The sequence below is a fragment of the Gavia stellata genome, chromosome 25, assembly GCF_030936135.1.
Source record: "Gavia stellata isolate bGavSte3 chromosome 25, bGavSte3.hap2, whole genome shotgun sequence".
NCBI lineage: Eukaryota > Metazoa > Chordata > Aves > Gaviiformes > Gaviidae > Gavia > Gavia stellata.
This window is the reverse complement of record NC_082618.1, coordinates 10,281,468-10,304,184: the sequence shown is the minus strand read 5'-3', so window position 1 is coordinate 10,304,184 and position 22,717 is coordinate 10,281,468. Positions and strand designations below refer to the sequence as shown.

General features: G+C 40.9%; 1 protein-coding gene across 4 annotated transcripts in view; it reads left to right on the top strand.

Moving 5' to 3' along the window:
• Positions 1-22,717, top strand: part of BCAS3 (BCAS3 microtubule associated cell migration factor) — a 370,279-nt gene that overhangs the window by 117,872 nt on the left and 229,690 nt on the right. For all 4 annotated transcript variants that reach the window (XM_059829121.1, XM_059829119.1, XM_059829120.1 and 1 more), the window contains exons 14-15: positions 1,823-2,087; positions 19,086-19,236. In XM_059829121.1, the coding sequence (XP_059685104.1) occupies positions 1,823-2,087; positions 19,086-19,236 (416 nt within the window). The remainder of the gene's footprint in view (positions 1-1,822; positions 2,088-19,085; positions 19,237-22,717) is intronic.

Genomic DNA, 22,717 nt, shown 5'->3' with positions numbered 1-22,717 from the left:
TCTCTGACTCCACGGCTTTGGGGTTTCTTTTTTTGGCTCTTGTTAATCCCTGTGGGGTCTCTAATCCTTTTTGAGCAATCTATTAAGGTGAAACACTTTGTAGGCAAACTAGGCGCTCTAAGTGCTGTGACTTTATGTCAGTCATACCAGAATCACTGAAAGTGCAAAACCTGTCAGATTTTGGGGAGGTTGTTTAGCTATATCATTAGCAGATCACTTGGGTATGTCACCGTAATTGAACGGAGCAGGTGTGTAGTGCTGTTTTTTAGTTTATCTATGTAACGTTGATGAAGCATTTTGTGTCGTGACAGTCTGTCAGCCAAATATCTTGTCACAAGTCACAAGACTTAAATCCTTTTTTTATCTCAAAGGCTTCAGGGCTCAGTTGGAAACTTGCACTTTGATGAATACTTGCTGCTTTTGTCTGGAATAGCTGGAGTGCATTTCTGGAATATTTGTCAAGATTTTATCAGTGTTTACTCCAATTTGAGGACCTAGTGTATTGTAAAACTGGCTTCAGTGAAATCTTAAAGAATTTTATTTAGTTTATGCTGTTTAATAATACAATGAAAACTAATCCTTCGTCTGTATGTATGTTTGCTGTGTTAAATCCCACTTGCGTATGTGGTTCCTTTTAGTCAGCTTTTACCTTTAAAAACATTTTTGGAAGAATTGTTTTAGGATTTTTTTTTTCTATGATAAATCATTTTGACCTAGACTACTTGTTTTCTTGAGTTGTCTGCCAGTACGGGGTTGGAAACAAACTTTAATCTCTCTTTTAAAGCATTCCTTCAGGAACAAGAATTTGCTTTCCATCAAAGCGTTGTGTAAAGCACACTTAAAAGAGAATTAAATCCTTCTGGCCTTCATATCCGAGAGCTATGCAAGGAGTAACTACAGTAGAAAATATTTAGCTGTATTTTTATATTTGCTTCCAGACTGGCCATTTTAAGCTAAAATAAGACTTGCGTTGTCAAGTGGTGGATAAGAACTCATAGGCATAAGAAGAAATCTAGCTGGGGTCTTTCCTGGGACTGTAATAGCTAATTAATAAAGGTCTCTATGTGTAAAATGGAGTGGGTTTATATAGAGAAGTGGCCAAAGTTGTTCAGTTTCTTCTTGACAAAATTTTAAAACCAAAAAAGAGCATAGGTCTGGGAATACTGGGATGAATGGTAATAATTCCACTGAGGGATAAACTGATAGTAGCAGGATTAGAGACCATTTTAGACAGCTTTTGTGAAAATACCGGCCATTGATTTTTGGTTTGTTAAGTTATGTAGGACATGGTATTTCTGTTGACTTAAAATACAGTTTTGAGTGCCAGTATTTGTCAAAATCAGGCCCAGTGGTGAGATGTCTCTCTTGTTCTCATCCCTCCCTTTTCCCCTTTTTGGGTAATCTCTAAAAATTAAAGTAAACAAGCAAATAGCAAAACATGTAATTGAAATGATTTCCCAACTCTTTTTAGAACTAAATTCTGTTTGAAAATTACCCCAAGCTCTTGTGGCTTTCTGTAGTACTTTGCAGCGTGGTTTGTTTTCATAAGTTCAGGCCTGTTGAAAAGAAAAATCTCAGAATATTTTGAAAAGTACACAAACTTTGGAACTGGGTATTACACTGCAGCTTATATTTATAATATATACTGAATAATAAGTTCATTGGTATGTACGCAAAAAGTCAAGTTCTTGCCTAAACTTAGGGGGTTTTATTCACATTTCCAATTAAGATCTGTCTTTGTTTAAAACATGATAGTCCATTTCCTTTGTTAGATGTGTGTACATCGGTGGCTGCGTTCCCATTTCACTCCTCTCTTTTCTAGGTACAAGATATCTCCTTCAGCCATGACTGTCGTTGGGTTGTGGTCAGCACGCTTCGTGGCACTTCCCATGTTTTTCCTATCAATCCGTACGGCGGCCAGCCCTGTGTCCGAACACACATGTCACCCCGGGTGGTCAATCGCATGAGCCGATTCCAAAAGAGTGCGGGGTTGGAAGAGATCGAGCAAGAGCTGACATCCAAACAAGGAGGACGCTGTAGCCCTGTTCCAGGCCTGTCAAGCAGCCCATCTGGCTCACCACTCCACGGTAAATCCCTTTTTTTTCTTTTTTTCCTTTCCCTTACGTCATCAGGAAACCTTTCCCCTTGAGTCTTTAATGCCCATGTCCTCCGAGATGTTTCAGTACCTGCTGTGTAGCTGCCTGACTCAAAAAGATTTGGTTCCTAACTGCCTTTGGAGGTGCCGGCCTAAAGACCTTCATCGTCTTCCAGCTTCACGTTTCAGTAGTATTTGCTAACGGCCTGAACAACGGAAACGTTGATTTTACTGGGGATTGCAAGAATTTATTTGGTTCATTCTATTTGCCCACATAGTTTGTGCCACTAAAAAATGAGTTTCATGAAATAGGGTGCTGCAGGTATTGTGCAGAAGTATGTAGTGTATACAGATATTATAGAAATGAGCCAAGGTATAAATACTTCAGAAAGGTAGTTCTAGCTTTGAAACTTACTTAATTAAACTATGCTATCACAGATATGTTGTTAATTTCCACTTTACACTGAAAGTTTTGGGGTCTTTGGGTTTCAAGTTTTGTTTCCATCTAGCACGTGGTCAGTGATCTGGTCTATATTCAAATGCGGTTACGTAAAATTCTCACTGCTCATCGGCCTCGATGATCATGAAGCACAACTGGATGTCCACAACAAATACTGTTTGAGCAGAAATGTGGAAACTAGGCAATGGGAAGTTCATGGCATAGATTTTTGTCCACTTTTCATGTGTGTGTGAGCAATGTGACAATTAATGCACAAAGGGAAAAAATTCTGGAAGAATTGATCTGTACATCCTACTCCTGTGGTGGATGTGCTTTTGAGAAACTAAAAGGAGTGTGAAGGGGACCCTCTAAAAAGGGTTCAAAAATCATCATTGTCCCAGCTTCTTCAGTTTCATCTTTGCTGTTCTTTTCGTCCTGCTCTTTGATGAGATCTGTACTAGAAGCTGCTTTGTTTGGATTCAGGATTTGCTGCATCCTTTCTGTGAAGAGTAAGTCACAGCTTCCATTGACGTGAAGGTTTCAATAGTGGTTTGCAACGGGTAGCAACCCTTTTCCAGTCTAAGAGTATTAAAAATGGCAAGGAACAGTCCCTCTCCCCTAACTAGGAGTAGGAGTAGAAGTGCTTACGAAAGCCCAACTATGTGCTGTCATAGTCAACATCATGGAGAGAACCTTTGTGGGATTTCTGAATCAAAGGAACATTTTTATGAGTTGTTGATTATTAAGGGAACCAGAGTTGTCTCCAAAGAAGCCTCTGTATTGTCTCCCTTCTTTGGAGTTTTTTCTGCGTAGCTGTTCTGGAGCCATGCTCTTCTGCCTGGAGCCACTGGAAGGCACCCAAAACGTGATCTGTGGTTTCCTCCTCCTTGGAGCCATTTGCGCATCTACCATTTTACTTTCTCTCTCATCGTTGCACAGCGGCTCAGCATGTCGGGCTTGAAACAGGCTGGGGGGTGCTGTGAAGGTTTACAATGGCACATCCAATCCCTTTTAGCTCTTGACATCACGTAGAGGAGAGGAAGGAACTATCAATTTGTGTAGCTTTCATCCAACCGATTCTGGTTTCTGTCAAGGGAAATTGCAGTAAGTCGTTGCCTTTACAGCACTCTTAGGTACATTTGAAACTTCGAATAGATGTGACACCTTTTTTGTTTTTAAAGGAGGAACAGCAGTTTCATTTGCTCTAGGATCCTCAGTGGTGGACAGATTTTCTAGGTAGGAGGAAGACATGCATGGACGAGTTACTGAGAGAAAGGGAGCAGCATTTATGGGCGTGTCCCAAGAGTTTTAAGGCTTCAGTTTTCAAATGTCTGTCCTGAAATACAATAAATAAATCAGATTTTTTTCCAAGATCTTTGTGCAGTCACCATTGCTTGGAAATTAGCTCTTGTTCAAACAATTAGCTCCATTTGAAGGCTGCACATGGGCGCTGAGAATTAAGGCAGGAAGGTAACTTTGGTTTCCCCGAGAACTTCACGCAGGTTGTGCCTGTCGCTTTCTCAAGGTGTAGAAGGGCTTGAAGTTGGGCACATACTAAGACTGTTTGTTGGTAACTTGCAAACCTGTGTGTGAAAATTGTCCATGAGAAGTTTGTGGGGATTCTATAGACGAGTTAGCAGAGTTGTCTTAAAAAAATCTTAGAAAAAAAGAGAAAATAGTTTAGTTTTAAATAATCCATTTGGTAAAATACTGTAATGTTTTTAGTAATATTGTTGCTGCTTTTTCACTTCAGTAGTTTTTCAGTTTACCTGGCTGAAGGCAGGCAGGATATAGAACCATATTATATGCCTTTTATAAAAAGCCATTTATCATCAGCTTGGGAAAAAAACCCTGAAGTTCACAGTGACTTTCAGTGGAGGGATTTTGTGTGCCTGTGTGGCAGCTGGATTAGCCAGAGACCAGCGATTATTTTAATTCGTGAGCTAAGATGTGTTTACTCAGATTGTAACAGCTCCTTATCATATTATAAAGTTAAATTATTGTTGTTTGGAGTAGTTACGGCAGTCTGGTGACAGGACTCGGTACTCGGAACAGAAAAGAGCAGTTCTGGGTTTAATTCTTTGCTTTACTTTTAACTCACCGTGTGACCCTCGGTAAATTTTATTCAGCTGATTATTCAGCTTTTTGCTGTGTAACAAGAATAATAGTCTTTGTGTTGCCCGAGTGTGGAATTACTTGAAGTTTGTAGTTTTCTCCAAGAAGAGTAACTGTTACTTTCCGTAATCATCCCTCTAAATGCAGCTGATTATAAAGGAAATAAAACCAAAGAGCGTGTCCCGGAGAGCACCATTACACTGGGACAAATTGTTGATGAAGTGACAGATTCAGAGAAGATTGTGATAAACTGGTTTTATTTCTGGAGGATTTTTATTGTGAAGTCGTGTCATCAAGATTTTTCTCTTAGTCCTTTGCAATCTAGAAAAGTTTCGATAAGCCCTAAATTAGAAAAACTGCTGTTAATCCTTCTGCTAATATTTCTTTTGCATTATAATAGCGTTGCTACAACCTTAGGCCAAAAGACGGGACTTCTGTGAGCAAAGCGCGTGCTTGTTATCTTCTTTTTTGATTAGCAATTGTAACCTATTGACGTTAACTTGTGATTAGCTTTTATTCTTCTAAATATTCTCAGGGTTCAGACTTTGTAATATTTTTCTCGCTTGTTTTTTAACTCCCAGTTTCAAAATGAAACTGTTTGCTATGTATATAGTAGCAAGGCAATCTATTTACATTTTGTTCGGAGTACCCTACAAACTGTTTACCCGCACAATGTAAGCCCTGACTGGGAGTGGGGATGATTTAATTTCCAAATGAATCATAGTTTGGCTTTGTTCTTTTCAGCAGAATGAAGTAAACTGTTACATAGAGGATGATAAAGAGATATTTCCTTTGCACCTTTTATAGCTAACACAGATTTTGTTTGGATTATTCTGTCTGTTAATCCAGCGAGGTTATATTTTTGTCATTCCGTTGGATTGCCAGGGTGCGTTGTCAGTAATATCTGAGTTAGGTCGGGATCCTTTTATGGGCTTTTACTATTATAAGACTATTACGGCATCAGTTGGTTGTGGGGCTGAACGTTAGGGTAGAATATGGCCTTATGTGACCTTTTTACTTGTGTAAAAAGGGGTTTGTGGTACTTACCTGTCTCGCAGGTACACTGTGTGGATTAATGGCTGAGTAGTTCAAGCAGAACTATGTCCTTGATTATACAGATGTATCCCCTGTTCTCTTCAGGACAGCTGTATGGGAATAGCGAGGGGCATTTAGCTGTAAAAACGTAATGCTTTGCTTGGAAGATTGAAAGCTCTAGATAACTCTTACTATTTTTATTCTGCAAACTAAAATTTACAGTATGTTATTACCATTACGTCTTGCACCAGCAGTAAGTTAAAGTCTCTCTAGCTCTACGCGGAGGTTTTTTCTGTTGTTGACTGCAGGAATTTCCAGTATCAGAACAAACATTAATATGGTAAGTTAAGCACACGTTGGACCTATTGCTACACTTCCACGCCTAGTAAAAACATTCAACAATAATACGATACTCTTGGAGTTTGTCTTGTCATTTAGTTGGGGATTGAAGTATTTGTTTGGATGGTGTAGTTTTGCCAAAAGACCATTCATAATACACAGTGGTTCTGTTTCGCATTTAATACCTATGCTGAAATGGAGTACATAAATTTCGAATTATGAAAAAACAAGTTGTTCTCTATGTATTGCGTTCAGACTTGTACTTAGCTCTTTATAAATATTTTAGTTTAGCACATTTTTCATTGCAAAGTCTTTTTTAATCTTCAAAATCAAGAAGGTTTTCTCTCCGTTTTCCTTCATTTGTTACAATCGCAACGTGATTAAAATCCAAGCCTAGACTCGAGGTTTGATAAACATGCAGCCTGAGATGCTTTAAATATTTTCACGTTACTTTTCACTATTTCCCAGAGTGAAACTCCTTTTACTAGAAGAATTCTTATGGGAAAGCAGAGTTGAAAGGACTGACATCATCAGCCCTTCCTGAAAAACAGATTGGTTTCCTTTAAGTAACACTCACTTAAGAAACCACCTATTTAGAGAGGGGCAGACAAAAATAGTTTCAAAGAAAATTAACTGTATAATAACTTAAAGCACTGGAGGGCAGTTCCTTCCCAAAGTTTAACTCGAGAGCTGGCACCGTAAAGACGACTCGAAAGCAGTCGTTTGAAAAGTCTCTGCTAAGCGTTGCTGTTGCGCTTTGTGAGCTGTAGCTTCTCTGGGCAGAAAATGGGTTTACAGAGGTGGGGAACGATAAAGCAAGCTGCCGAATGGGCCCGGTTTTGGTTTTTTAACGTACTTCTCGCGTTCCCGTTTGTTTCATCATTGCACTCTTCCGCAGCATCACGCCTGGCTTGCTTTTTTTGTTCTGTATTTAAACGTACTCTGGAATAATCTCCTCTCCAGCTGCCCCCGGAGCCCCTTTCCCCGCACCGGCCCGCTGCGCCCTGGGCGCGGCTGGCGGCGGGACACCCGCCAGGGGGCGACCTCCGCCCGGCCATGCCGCCGCCGCCGCCGCCGGCCCGGGACAGGCCCGGCCCGGGACAGGCCCGGCGCGGCGCGGGGCGGGGGGAGCTCGCCTTGCCGCCTCGGGCTCCTCGCCGGTTCCCCCGCGGAAGGGTGACGGTGTTGATTCTGCTGACCGCTGCTAGGTCGCTTTTAAGAACGGTTGTTGCGTTTGGGAGAATTTCCCTCACGGTTATACGGGGCTTCTTCCACACCGACGGCTCCTAACCGGCTCTCGGGGCTGCTCCGGCTTATCTTAGAATGGGTGTAAACCACTTACCAAACGGTGGCAGCAAGAACAGACCTTCTTTTTTATTAATCGCAGAATCACTGAGGTAGGAAAAGACCTGTAAGATCATCAAGTCCAACCATTACAAAAAAAAACCCCAACCACAACCAAAAAAACCCACCAGCCACCCACAAAAACCACCCCCCCCCCCCCCCCCCCCAGCACCATGCCCATCAGCAGGAGCAGGTTACATTGCAGTCGCTGAGCTACTCGTATAAACCCCCACATTCACCGCGCTGCCTAAAGTGCGTAGCGATTCTCTCGATTTTACACTCTCATTTGGGGTTTCTCTTTACATCATGAAGGAAATTGGGGGGAAAAAAAAGAAAATTAATTTACCTGGTGGGAATTCTCTGCTAACGACTTTTAGAGACGGTTACTTCCCTCTGGAAGGGTCCCAGGGCTACGCGAAGCCTCTTGGCTGTGGAGGCCGTGCAGAAGCCCCCCCGAGCCCGGGGGTTTCGCAGCCCCCAGGTCAGCCCTGCAGAGCGGGGCGCGAGGTCTGAACAGCTGACCGCGAGCACCAATTTGGGTACTGGCCAGGAGCTTACCGGTTGTAAATGAGCGGTGGTTTTAGCTGCCTTTTTTTTTTTTTTTTAATGGAGGGAGAATCAGTGGAGTGAAAGAAGCGGGTGGTATATTTTGGATAGTTTCTGAAGTGGAAGGAAAAGATCCATTCCCTTCAGATAACTAGGGAAGTAGACTGATAAATTCTGTCACAAGGGAAGTTCGTGTCTGTACACGAAGTCTTTTAGAAGTGGGCTTTTGTAAACAGCGTAGATCTGAGACTGGGGCAGATGTATGTTTGCCTTCATATATGAAAAAGAAGTTGCAAGTATTCCAGATAAATTGAAAATTGAAGGAGACTGACATCAGAAGGGAATTGCAGTTCTTGAGATATGAAGTGTAAAAATATCTGTCTGAGTGATTTAGCACAGCAAATGCCGTAGCAGTGGTCAAAGCAAACTGTCTCAGAAAGGTTGTGGGTAGACAGGCGGAGGGGAAGTAATAGGTAGTGCACAGGAGACCGCGATGTCAAAGATGGATCGCGAGGTGAAAGGAAGGTGGAAGGCAGAGAGGAGTTGGATTACCACAGATGTGAGCGTCCCACTGAAGTTTTCCTGTCAAGATGGATGATTTCAGTCTCGGTAACATCTAACTGAAGAAAATTTCTACAGGGTCAAGTGTTGATGTGTCAGGCATGTACTGAGGGAGTCCAAGGAGAAGTGGTAACTGGATTTTTAAGTGTTTCTCTGAAAATGACTTAATAGAATGACATTTTGGGATGCAATTGTTATTTCAATTGTTCCCTCCATTACTTCCTCTTAATTTACAGTAAAACGAGGTTTTCCCATCTGCAAATCTCACCAGTTAACCAGGTATATAAAAGACAGGCTAGTGTATGTTCTTCTCATGCATGGCGAGTAATAAAGGCATCCTGCAAATTATGCATCGCTTTTGGTAGGGTTTTGCAGATCTTTCCAATCGAAAATTGATAAATAGCGATATTAGTGATGCAGAAGACGGAACGTGCTCCGCTGCTTTATGGCTTCTCAGCGTGCTTTGTGTGTCTGTGCAGAGGACCAGATACGCTTGTATACAGCTGAACAGTGTTTTAGGGAGAAATGAGTGCGATCAGCATAAAAGCAGTCACTAAGATTGAGCTTTGAAATAACAAGCCGGCTGAAAAGAGCTGGTCACTGAAGGAGTGATGCAGGAAAGGTTTTCTGAGTGGTGTTCGTGTCCAAAGCACAAAAGGGGAAAGGCTGGGATTAGGTCGGGAGAAGAGAGGTCTAGTACAGGGGAGACAGCGTGATCCAGAAATTTGTTGGCGGGTCAAGGAATTTAAGTGGCTTGAGGGAGCTGCGATCAGTGAAATGACAAAAAGTAGCTTTGCCCACCTGATACAAGCATGTACTAGGTTTGGTCAGAAGGTGAGAAAGTAGAATGTAGAGTTTTTCAAGAGACCGTATCAGCTAAAGGAAGAGGTTTAAGTATTGAGGGCGTTGTATGATAAGTAAGGTTTGGTGTGAAGGAAGGTGAAAGCATGTGAAGCTCTGTGTTAGTAACCGGTGAGGGAAAGGAATGGGACAGAGCTGGTGGGAACAATCATTGTATCTGATGGACCTGCTGAGTTCAAGCCCAAACACCTTCTGCTTCACCTGGCAGTGGGTATTCTGGGACAAAGCCGCTGTTGAGAGGGAATCCAGGGCAGATCCCTCATGCCTGCAGTCTGAATCAGATTCCCTGTGTATGTGATCGGTGACTGATCATGCAGTAAACGGGTGCTGCCCTTGTTGTCTTTTTTCAGTTTATTATTCTGAAGTAAGGCATTTAAATCAACTGTGCATTTTTGGTAGTCTGAAAAATGTAAACACTTTATGGAAAGAAACGTAAGCATTAAGATTGGAAATAAAATATACTTGTATCTCTTAAAAGGTTTATCTTTACCCGTAAATATGCTGATTGGGCTTATTCTTTTTGCTTAGTCTTTGTGGGCTGTTAAAATCAGTTGCTTTTTCCCATCTCGAGGAAATGCATCTTTGACACTTCTCATGACCTGAGTCACGATGCTGTCACAGAGCCAGAAAACATCCTTAATGGTCATGGGTAAAAGAGCAGAGCTGCCGAGGGTGTGTGGTGGGTGGAAGAGGGAGAGAGATTGCTATGGTTTACTGCAGTTCCTATTCTATGGGTGTTTCAGACAAGCCATTTATTATAATTATCCATGGATATTATTATCAAGTTCTCATATGCAGTGGTTCTCAAGGCACTTTTTTTTTTTTCACATAACTTGGGATAAATACTGTGTATTCAACCTGGATTGTATTCAGATGCTAAAATATTGGTGCTAATCATTGCAGCTAGAGCAAGGGAAAATAAGGCATAGGTAAAAAGGTGGGGGGGAAAAAAGCCACAAATGTATTAACATGTAGTTTATTGTCAATACTAAATTCTAGTAAGCTAAGCCCTTTGAGTACGGGGCTGCTATTAAACTTTCCCTATCTCCTCACCCAGCACAGCTGCATACAGAGGTGTCCTTCAGAAATTCCCAGACCAGTCATTTGCCGTTTCCAAGACACGCTGACCAGTTTTTCTGACTGTATTGTCCCAATACCAAAAAATTAAGTTTGTAAAGATCATTTTATTCTGTATCATTTGGAAGAGAAGTCTGAGACACCCGAATTTTCTGAAGTTGACAAAGCTGAAGCATCTCGGAATCATCCCTGAAAGAAGGCTTTGAATTCAAAACTGTGTTTATATGAATTATGATTGATAGACATGACAAGGGGCAGTAGTAGTGCATACTTGTTTTCTCAGGCGCTTCATCATTCACCAGCAGACAGCATTAGTAAAATTCCCACGTGCAAGAAATTCGAGTAACAGAGTCTCTACACAGTGCCTAGAAGCTGCCTGTACGATAACCTCGTTAGTGGAGTGTTAAGTCTGAGCTCACATAGTCCTTTCCTTGGAAGAGTTTGCAAACTCCAGTCCAGTGCTGTGGTAGCTACAGCCACAGCTCTGGTCCAGCGCTGGCTTGCGGCCACGCGCTGGGGAGGATGGGCAGCGCACCTTCGCGTTTGGTTGCAAAATATTCCGTAGCTATCCCTATAGTAGTTACAGGAAACTAATCTTGCAGTCTTTTAATCTGTGAAGAGTTGAAGGTGCAAGGTCTGGTACAAACAGGATAGCAACGTCTGCACCCCTCCCTGCCTGTGGCTGCCGATTACTGGAGATGACGGAAGAGCGGAAAGGCCAGTTTGGCTGATTTTGCTGGTAACCACCATCTGGAGCGAACCAGCTGAAGTGTTACTGCTGCCGCCTGCTTTATGGCTATGCAAAGCCTGGAGCCAACAGCTGGCAATCAACCTTTGTTGTTGTTTTTACTTCAAGGAGAGTTTTGCCCATAAATGGACTTGAGCTTTGCACCAACAATATTTTTAGTTAAATAAATCCTGAAGGATGATTATTAGGCGAGGCTTGTGTGTGTGGTGGTAGAGGGGTTGTTCTCTAAGGAAATGCTTCAAGGCACCTTTACTGGGCAGCTCTTCGAGGAACTGTAGCACAGCAAATGGGTATCTGTACAAAACGAAGAGCAGAAACGGCAAGGGAAGAAGCAGACATTTGTGTCAGATTTTCAAGGAGATGTTTTTTTACACAAGGCAGTTAACACTATGGATGGCCTCACAGCTGCTGGTGAGAGGTGCCATGAGGCCCGGGACACTGTCGCTGTTCTGGCAGAAGTGGCCTCCTCTCCTTTTTGATTCCTCTGGACCGTCAATGTAATTTCTTTTCCATGCATGAAAAGAAGAAACATGCATGGAGGTAGGTGAAATGGCCAGCTGTACAGCAGTCATTGTAGAAGTAAATGACTGGTTCAAATCCCAGCTTGAGGTTTGAACTGTTCTTTCATAATTCATTTTTGGCCAGGTAGAGATAACGGGCAGCAGCACAGGGCTCACAGCAGTTCCATCTCTCTTCTAACCTTTGCCAAGGGCAAGAGGAGGTTTTCGGGTATCAGTGGGATGCTTTACGACTGAGGTACAAATTTTTTGAAACTGAAGATAGTAGAAGAAAGAGAAACTTCAGAAGGAGGAAAGGAATATTGTGAGACCACATTCAGATTTTGAGTGGATGACGCTGACGAGCAGTTGGAAGAGCTGAAGTTCAAGCAGCTCGGGTGAGAGGGCAGAGGACTCTGTCTCCTCAGTGGCTGAAACACTTGGACTGGCGCTTGCATGTCTCAGCAGAGTGTCCTGACTTTCGAGCTCGCCTGTCACCATCACGTGCCTTGCCTGGATGCAACTAGAGAGAAAGTTCTGCTTTCTTAGGATAATCACGAGATTTAGTGCAGCTGTGTTTCAAAAGGTTCAATATCAAGCGGTTTTAAACATTATGAAAACAACCGGCTGCATTATTTTCTCCCATCCATTTCCATGGAATCAAGTTAGTGATAGGTTTTGGACTTGCACCAGTTTAGCTGAGAGGAAAATTTGCTCTGAGTAGCTAGATCATGTGCGCATACATGCTGTAGCTCATACGTAATATTCTTCTTTTAATGGGTCTAACTGTATTGGAAATATTGAGGGTTAGTGTGTGAAATGAGGCTAAATTTGGTAGGATACAATCCAGGGAAACTGCAATGTAACTTTAATTTAGAAGCGATCGTTAACTAAAATAATTAGGTTCTGACTTTTTCTAGGAAAATGTGTAACATTTTAGAAAGAAAGATAAAACAAGTTTGACTGAATAAAACAAAACATAAAAGAAAAAGCCCACTTTGGCAGTAATTAGCACTCGTGGTGTTGAGTGTGTTTCTCGGGCCGCTATTGAGTTTGTCTGTCAAGCTCTTCCAAACGACTTCTGCGAGCCAGCATTGCTTCCGCAGGGTTCTCTATTCAGGTCACAAGGCAGCGTTTCTCACCAGGGCGCTGCTGTTTCCTCTTCCGACTGTAGTAGATTACAGATTATACTGGAACATGTCTGAGAAAAGGTCAGAAACGAGGGTGAAAGTCTTGGAACTGAAGCTGGGAAGCTTTCCATTCTCATCCGGGAAACTTTTTGTATTGAATAAAAAGCAAAGCAAAATAAACCACCATATCCATGACACTTCTGTTTTTCCTGCCATTTTCTGTCTGCCAGTTCGAAAGGATTTTATTTCCCTTGCATTATACGATTACTGAATGTTTAGTTGAGGAATTGTCAGTGCTACACTAAACAGAAATAATGGCCAAACACAGTTCATTTCCTTACAGCTCGGCCTCCACATGGTTGCATAGCCTCGAGTTACTGTGTTTTTATTTACCAAATTAAAGACGTTTATATGCGGTGTTAATGTTGGTAGGCTACGTGGTACGCTTTGAAACATAGTCTGTTAAATACTGTAAGATATAAAAGCTAATCAAGTGGGTTTTGAATTTTAACGACACTGCATTTCTAAGCTTTTTGTATGGGAGTAAAGGAAGAAAAACGAAAAAAAAAATCAGCATAGAATCATTTTATTATGAAGCTGAGAGGTGCTCGATGCCACTTTAGGTTTTCATGTAAAGTGTATAGAGAAACTAAAATCCTTATGATCATTACGGTCCTACCAGAAAAACTGTCTGGGCCAAGTCCCGTTTGCCGTGCTCACTAACAGCATGGAACGTCTCCGTGCAAAAAAGGATCCCACAACATTTCAAAGAGGAGACATGCCATATACAATCAAAACTGCCAGGGGAAATTTAATGGGTAAAATTATTTAATTCCAGTTTGGCCGTAAGTTGGTGTTTGCATCCCTTAGGCGTTAGGGTATAGTTTTGATTTCAAGCTCGGTTGTGAGTTAGTGAGTTCCCTTTCCGTCTGACGGGGTGAGGCCGCTGCCTGCGTGCGGGGCTGGGATCTGTGGTAGAGATGTCGTCGAGCTAGGTTTGGTTCAGGTAGGAAGTGATTTGGTCGTGTTAATGTGGTAGCGTGTGTGGGCTAGAGAGAAGGACAAAGCAAAAGTAGAGCGATCAGTGGGGCTGCATCAACATAATTCTTTCAGGATCCGATAAAGTCTCTTGCATAACACTGGCTGCACTGTGCTGTATTCACAGATGAGCTCCTTGGGGCTGGCGGGAATATATCTGCCGTGCTGCGTTTTGATGTATATTTATGTCATTAGTAGCTGCAAAAATCGGGATGTTTTTCTTCCTCTCTCCTCAGGGATGATCTCTGACAGTAGTGCCCTGAAGTACTTCGCTCAAATGCTGACCAATTTGAAATCTGGCCTGAATTCATCAAGGCTCTTAGTTGATCAGGAGAGGACAAGTTTACCGTATTAATTGCTTTCAGTTGATTGAATGCTTTTTATACAGCGTTACAAGCTCACTAGTCTAGCATATTTTCCCCTAGGTGTAGCTTTCCTTGCATATCCAAAAATATACTTCGAAAACTTAGAAATGTGTGATTTGATCAAATGTTTAAATCTCACATTCAGTCCTTAAGAATATTTCATAGGTTTGACAGTGATCTTAAATAAAATAATTGTAGCCATCGATAACTTCACGTTGCAATGGCGAAGGGAGGTGGATAACGGCGAGTGACTCTTCCGCGTGGCTGTGAAGCGGGAGGCGTTGGTCGCAGCCGGCCGCCGGCCGTGGGCTGCGGTGAGGAGGGTGAGGAGGGTGGAGGCGAGGGCGAAGCAGCGGGGACACGAGCCCGGCCGGGCCGTACCTGGGAGCTGCTCCTGATGTCTTTTCCACAGATGTCCAGCTTTGTCAAAAACCAGTAAATCTTGTGAAGTTTATTTTCCTTATAGCATCTGTGTTTTATAATGGTGCTTTTAATTTGTTTTTTCTTTGTCTGCTGGGATTTCTTTTGTCCGGCACTTTCAGGCCTCCCTTTTTTCCTCGGTGGAAGTGAGTCTGTTAATGATGGCTGGCTTGGGAATACACCCCGGCCAGGCCGGCACGGCAGCCGCTCCCTCCGTCTGACAACAAAGCCCATTGTTGTTTTCTTTCTTCACTTTTATCCTCAACTTAATCCATTTTTCCTTTGAGCATTTGTGGAATAAAATGTCTGGAAAAGTGTGGCTCAGCTTTTGGGTGCACAATATGGTGGCGATTTTGTTGCGGACTTTCAGCAAACAGGTACGAAGGCAGAACGAACTGATTATGTTTTCTGTGTCTCAGTAGGCAACGTTTATCCAATCTAATGCTGCACTTGTCAATAAACTTCTGCTATCAGACTACCAGAGCCACGACGTCCTCGGCTTTTTGCAAGTCCCTTAGTAAAATTGATAGGAGATTCACCAGCAGCTTTAAATTGAGACATAAGACTTTTTTTTCTTTTATTTTTCTCCACTGGAGGTCTAAAAGGCTGAATTAGAGGTTTTTTGACATGGGTTTACTCGTGATCAGGAATTTGGACCTCGAGTCTGTAGTATTTCAGTGAAAACAGTGCAAGTGCTCCCTTTCGCCTGGTCCTGAGCTGTGGCCCAAGCTGGAGAGGGAGTGCAGGCAGACGGGAGGATGCATACGGGAAAATAAACCTTAGCCTAAACTGGCTTTACTGTATTCCGTGCACAGCTCTTGAACTGTCATCTGAAAATCTCTTTTGTGGCAGCCCATGGAAAGACAGATCGTTGAGCAAAAGGACTTGCCTTGCCGTTAAGCTGACGCTTTGGGTGACCAAGGGAAAGTGCCTCGTTGCTCGGGATGTTCTGCTGGAAATGTTCAGACTGATTCTTGAGAGGGCACGTTTGCCATGAAATTGTGATGGTGACGATTAATTTTCCCTAAATTAATTGCAATAGAAAGTATTCCTTGAGTAGTCAATAGGATGTGATTTGTGTATAGCTGTCAATATACAACCAAGCTAGCATTTAAAGTTAAATACTCAGTGCTAAGGGAGACTACTCTATTGGAAGCTACAGTTCCAGGGTTTTATTCTTTATTAATATACTTATTTCCTTACAAGAATGAATATATACTGTCCACATGTGGTAAGGTAATTTGAGTACAGGATTCTGTTGTATGAAAAATATTTGATATTTCTAGTGCACTTAAACTTTGGCTTATTTGTTGCTTGTCCTTTGACAGTGAATCAACAACTGCTTGAGCTGTAGAAATAATGTTGATGCTTGACTGCATTCTTTGTGCTCTTTTGGCCTGATACAGCAGTCCTGGGCACACACAACTCCCATTTTCTGCAGGAGGAGTTTCCTACTTCCAAGGGCTGGAGGAAAGGAGAGTGACTTTATCAAATTTCTGGATGGGTACAACAGCACACCATAAAATTATAGGGCTTTAAAATGACTTGTTAAACATAATGCCTGACACTGTTTTGTTGCAGTGAAACTCAGAATGCACAATACAGCTTTTGCTGAATGCTTAGGAGAGGAACAGCCCTAGTCGTAAGAGTGCATTTACTGGATCCCCCAGGCTATGCAGTTAAGACGACAAGCATGTACCTCTCTGATAGGTCTGAGGCAACATACAATGAAGATATAACAGTATAGAACATTTCCACCATAAAAATAGCTAAGAAGAATTCAGTGAAAATGAAAGCAAGTATTTTTACTTTTTCTATTAAGCAGTTTTCTTTAACCTTACTCATCCGCACCATCTTAATATGATTGTAGTCAGATTTTCAAGAAAAACTTTACTGTCAGAATTAATTTGTCTCCTTTTTGTAGCATTCCAACTTTTAATTTTTGACTTGTATCAGTTTTAATTGCGTTTATTTGCAGGTAAGCGGCTGAATGTTACTGCAGAAAATACAGATTGGCAGGCAATAGTTATTGGGATATACGTTAGGTATTTACAGCTTTTCCATTTGTCGTAGCTGAATTTTTTTATCATGTTTGTGGTGTGAAGTGCTATGCATTATGAGCTCGAGTTTAGTTAATTTTTTATTGATGTTTGTGGACATCAGATTAAGCTATACATTTAAAAATGAAATGCTTGGCCTCTGAATGTTTTTTTCAAAGAATCATCATCTTAGATTTTGGTCCCATTCAGCATCTCTTTTACATGTTTTCAGTTTTCTCTGTATAGTTTAGTAATTTTTTTGTTTACTTTGTTTTTTCTTATGTATGAGCCTAAAAATTTTTAGGCTGTTATTGCTACAATTATTAAAAAAACTCCTAAGTGATGACTTATTCCTGCAGTTTTCTGAGTATCCTTAACTGCCTTGGGATTCCTCAAGTTGTGTCAAAATGAAGAAGCTCATCCTTGGGTCGGAAGGACGTCTCTAAATGCCTAATTTCTCTGCATGCAAATATTCTGTTGAATCAACTGAAGGTTTTGCATATGCAAAACTACATGATGTTGGGAGCGGAGGACACTGAGCAATTAAATGTACCTTGAGAGAGGGAGAGAGGACTGTTACAACACAGTCACTTGGTTCAGTAGTTCATAGTTAATCATTATATTCCTAACAAGTAAAAGAAAACAAATTACAGACATTTGGAGCCCCCTCTGTAGATCCCGTCACTGTTGCTGTGTTGCATGCAGTTGCTCACGGTGAATATGAGAGCGAAACACTTTCAGAGAGGCCTTGATTACATGCAGCAGTAACTAATTAGACAATAATGCAGAAAAGTATTCATACTCCTTTCCACAAGAACCAAGAACGCATTGTGAAACAAACCTTAAAAAAATTAATTGCATCTCCGTCATAATTTAAAACTGAGCTGTTTTTTTTTTCCCTTTCCTGTTTCTTTTTATTCCAAGTTGGTGCAGGAAAATTGCTATTAATGAAATCTGCTCTCTGAGACTTCAATAGGCTTGTTATTCATTAAAGCCTTGCTATTTCTCTTAAAATGTATTGACCAATGTTTAGGCCAGATACTTAACACAAAATACACTTTGTAATTTCATCATTTTTTGTTATTGTGCTTTTCTAAGACGCAGAGGTCTATGGACCTTGTAGAAAAAACAAATAAACCCCCTAAGCTTACAGTTATATAGTATTAAAAGAAGGGTAAAGGAAGCATTGAGTGTCTTTAGGATGATGAGACATTCATTAAGATTTTTCCGCCTTCCTTTTCCTATTTTCAATCCATCTGAAGTACCATTAAAGCTTTTCAGGCAGCTTCCTGTGAGAAACCCTTTTCTGTGCTGTTTTTCTTCCTTGAAAAAAGGTGGCTGCTCTTCAGTCAGATTCTATGGATTTGGCCTGGGATTTGTATAATATCTATGTAGAATGCATCGGTTGTTTAGGGACCTAATTCCCAATATGGCTCCCCTTTGATTAAGAACAAAGCCAGCGTTTCACAGCATTATAGGAACACAGAAAAACAAGTTAATGATCTAAACCTTTTAATTCATGGTTGCTTGTCTATTTAAAGTACTTTTGATTCTGTTATAAACAGACTGGCCCCTTTTTTGTTTAACTTCTTTCTTTGGTTTCTTCACATTTCTTTCTTTACTGGCCATGAAATTTGTAGTTAGTTTCCTTTTCTAACTGAAGAATGAAAGGTTGTGACTACAGAATGATACAGAAAGCGTATCTAAACTGGGCGTATATCCAGCACGGACCTCTTTGAAACAAGCTAAATTTAGGGTGGTTGGGATTTTTTTTGTTATGTTTTCCCCTTACTTTTTTGAGTACCTACATTTTCTTTTCTTCTTCTTTTTTGAAGGAATATGAAGTTAGTTACTTTTTGGATGCTTTCTTGATTTTTACATGTAGTTTGGCATGGCTTTATTTTATATAGTTGTTCTTTTCCTCCGGTCTTAGTTCAGCAGATGACTATTATGTGTGCCTTTATCTGTAGAGACAACAAAAGCGACCTTTTCAGGACTTTCAATTACCAACACTGTATGTGGTACTTTAGGAAAATAGTTCCCTTCCAGAATATTCTTCTTTTTTTTTTTTTTTAAATAGAGAATTGGAATCCAGAGCTTGTTCTTCAGATCGAACTTGAAAACTTTTTGGTGAACAAAACTGTCAGGCAAGCAGCAGCACGAATAATTCCCCTTCCCTGGAAGGGGACCTTATCCCCATATATAAAAATAAATATTTGCTGCTTCCGTTGTCATTTATTTTTCACCTGAAATGAAGATGATTTTTTTAGAAATGTTTTTGCTTACAATAAGAGCTCAGTTTCTTTTTTTATCTCTTTTTTTTTTTTTCCTTTTTTTTCTTTTTTTTGGCAATGGCTTATTTCAGGCAGTTTTTAGAAATTATAAATGAAGAAGAAATGCCAATAATGTGTTTTATTACGTCTCTATCCCATCAAGGTAAATTGAACAGCCAAGACACTTACAATAACTTCACAAACAATAATCCGGGGAACCCTCGACTCCTGCCTCTTCCAAGCTTGACTGTGGTGTTGCCTCTTGCTCAAATCAAACAGCCAATGACATTAGGGACCATCACCAAACGCACAGGGTAAGTGTATCTGCATGAACCTTTCTTAACGTTGTTATTTATAATCAATCTGGGAACAATTTGTGTTACTAGTGATACTTAGTTTTATTCCTTATTTTAATTCCGGTGTATGTAATTTAAAGGCAACAGACGGGGGGTGGGGGGAAGACGAGACAAGAAGAGAGAGCCAGCAGCAGATAAGTAAACAAAACCTGAAGACAAATCTCTTAAAATTCAGGAGTGTTCATCTGGGTGGGTCATTTTCTTGCAGTCGACCATATGGGAAATACTGTATGCTGACACCAGGAGAACTTTCACACCAGGAATTGGTATAAAACATAAGCAGAGCTGTAGTCAATCAGAATAAGTTATGGTTTTACTTTTTTTTTTTTTTTAAAGTTTGTTTGTGTTGATTTCCAAGCTTTTCGAGCAGAAATGATTTTTGACTATCAGGCCAGGTTGAGTATAAAGAGAAAACTTAATCCTGCTGTTTTCTTGACCTTATTTTTTCTCTGAAGTGACTGTTCTGTACTATGAAATTCACGTGTGGACTGTCATTCTGGAGCCAGCTGCACTTTGGCACTTCTCACTGTGCCATGATAAAGCACTTCAAAATATTAGTTGTGAAAAGCTCTACTAAATATATGCATGTTATAATTACTAAGATGATTTTGTGAGCTTCGTAATCTGTAACAATTTTTAAGTTAATTGATACTGTTCAACAGTTGATACTTTTCTCTTGCTAAATTTCAAATCTTCAGTTTTTGCCATTAATACATAAAGCTAGTGGGTAATTTTTATTTTTTTCCCCCCTCTCACTTTTTGGTTGTTCAAATCCCTGAATATTTTCTAGTTAAAAGTCTGAGTGATCCATTAATTTACAGATTGCTTTTATATTTTTAAGAAAAATAGATCGCGTATGGCATGCAGTTGGACAAAACAATTGAGAGTCCTACAGGTTCATAACATTTTCCTGTGTTTTGGCAAACGGGTGCAGGCACTGTCTTGCTTGCTTCAGTGGTTTCTTGCCCAAACCCCGACAGTGAGGTAAATTTTACCTTGCGTTTCGTGAACCGGGAATTATTTTTCAGGCGAGAGCTTGCAGATATTCCCTCTCTCCCTGAGTAATTCCCATATTCTGTGCCTGAGTATTTAGGGCATCCTGTAAAATCTGTTATCGTTTGTTTAGTGCGCTAAGTATGCATGATAAGGTTCTAAAGCTTACATATGTATGCACATGTATACATGCGTATCTCTATATATGTCTATCTAACAATCCAGTCCTGCTCTCGCTGCTCTAAACAGGAATTTCATTAGGCTTGTTGAGCCAAATCATGAACCACCAACATGCAGTTGCCCTAAGCACAGGGGCTGCCTGCGGAAAAGTTCCTGAACTTCACAGATAATTGTAACTGGGACTTAGGAAAGAAACAGTACAAGGGTAATGTTGGGGTTTAACTTCTTCCATACATACCTTTCAGTTGCTTATTTTTGCTTTTTTTCCTGCTTAAAATTTAAACACAAGCAAGGGGAATCGGTTGCGCTAGCAATCAGGTGAACTTTGAAAGTATAGAAGGGTGTGATCTTGGATGAGGACAGAAGGGAGGTGGGATCAGAGCGAGGTTGGTGTGCATGGAGACGAGCAGAGAGTTATAGGTCCTGAAAGAGGGACAAATACCAAAAAGGTGACTTGAAGATTACAGTCAGAGAAGGACAGAAGTGTAATGCTGGGCTCAGGAGGTACACTCCCAGAAATGGAACAGACACTTAGAACTAGGTGGGACAAGACATCGAAAGAAAATAAAAAGCCATCTGAGGGCCTGCCGGGGGGAAGGTGGGGTGGTAGGAGCAATGGTGAGGATGGCGATTTTAACAAAAGCACTTGGTTTACAACAGTAATTCTTGCAGCAGCCTTTACAAGGGCTGTTTCCTTAATGCTGTGGTGATACCAGCAAGCTTTTCCAGAACTGTTGCAAATGTAATAAATCTGCATTATTTTATTTAATGTTTTATTCTTAAGTCTCTTAAACATATTCAGAGTGTATTTATATTCATAGTTTTCTTGAAGTAAATCTTAGTATTCACAAACTGTCCTTGTCCTATTATTTTGTGCAATTTTTAAAAGGACTTAAATTTAAAATATTCAGTGAGGCTTATGTAAGGGCGGAAAACAACAGTCATGGGAAATACCCTGCTGTGTAAATAGACTTTTCATGAATGAGGATCATAATTTTCAGTGAAGCCCGTGTCGATGTGTAATGCTAAGCTGAGAGCTTCCTTCATTTGTTCTGCATCCAAAACATTTGATGAAAGTACACAAAATTAACATGAAAAGCTGTATTTATAAAGCAGGGATTTAAGAGGAATGCCTAGGATCCAAGAAGCCTGGCATGCCTAAAATGACCAAATTGAGACAGCAGCCTTAACTTAAACCTCCAGGGGGCAAAGCGTGTGTTTAACATATTTAACATCTGCCCTCATATTTCTAGAAACACATAGCAACGTAAGTCTGTACAGTGTAATATTTAGACAGGACAGGGACCATCTGCCTGACTCTGAGAAGTGTAGGAGGCATGTATTACTGCAAATGGCAAAAGACAGATGTATTTACACCTACATGGTCAGCACCTTTAAGCACTGCTCCAAGGAAACAAGGCTCTTCTTTGGGAGCAGCTGCTTAACCTTGTGATTGTGCAGTGATCAGAAAAGGAGACGAACTCGCTATCGGTTGGGTTTTACAGTTGCTGTTCAGTGGCCCTCCGAGCAGATTCCTTTTCTGTTGTTGCTACTTTTAAAGAATTAAAAATGTAATCTGTTGCAGTACCTTTCTAAAAGCAAAAAGCAAAACTGAAAGAATACCATAGAATTAGCAGTTCTGGATTTGTCTGTTTTATTTGCTTTTAGTGTCTGAAAAGCTGCTTTAATACTAGAGAACTTAATTAAGTTTTGCAGGTTTTATTAACCAAAAAGTCAAGGTTGGGGGTTTTTTTCTGCTAGTATCCAAGACAGCAAAATATTTTCCAGATACTGAAAGGACTGATCAGTGCTCTTAAGATCATCTGTCTCAAGCAGAGCTGCAAAGCATGTCATTTTACTTGACAAGTGGAATGGCAGTAAATTTTTTAAAAGTGTTCACAGTAGCCCTATGGGAATGAAAGACCAGAACCTGGAGTTGTGTCATTACTGCGCTGTTCATCCCAGGTGCTTTTTTTCTCATGCAAACTTGTGGGTTTTGGAAGGTCTTCTGATCAGTCATTAAACTCTCTTCTTCTGAATACAATTTACATTCTCAGTACCTCAGAGCATTACCTCCCTTCTTGCCAACGCTATCGTTTCCTTGTTCCCTGGCCTCTCTTTCTTCCCTTGCTTTTTCCAGTCTCGCATTGTAATTTCCGCACCTTCATGAAGCACTTAATTTTTGTCCCTATATTTTGTCATTCCATTGACTTGCTTTCCTGGCGTTTGTACTGTCAGCACGTTCTGAGGAGCAGATAGGCTTTCC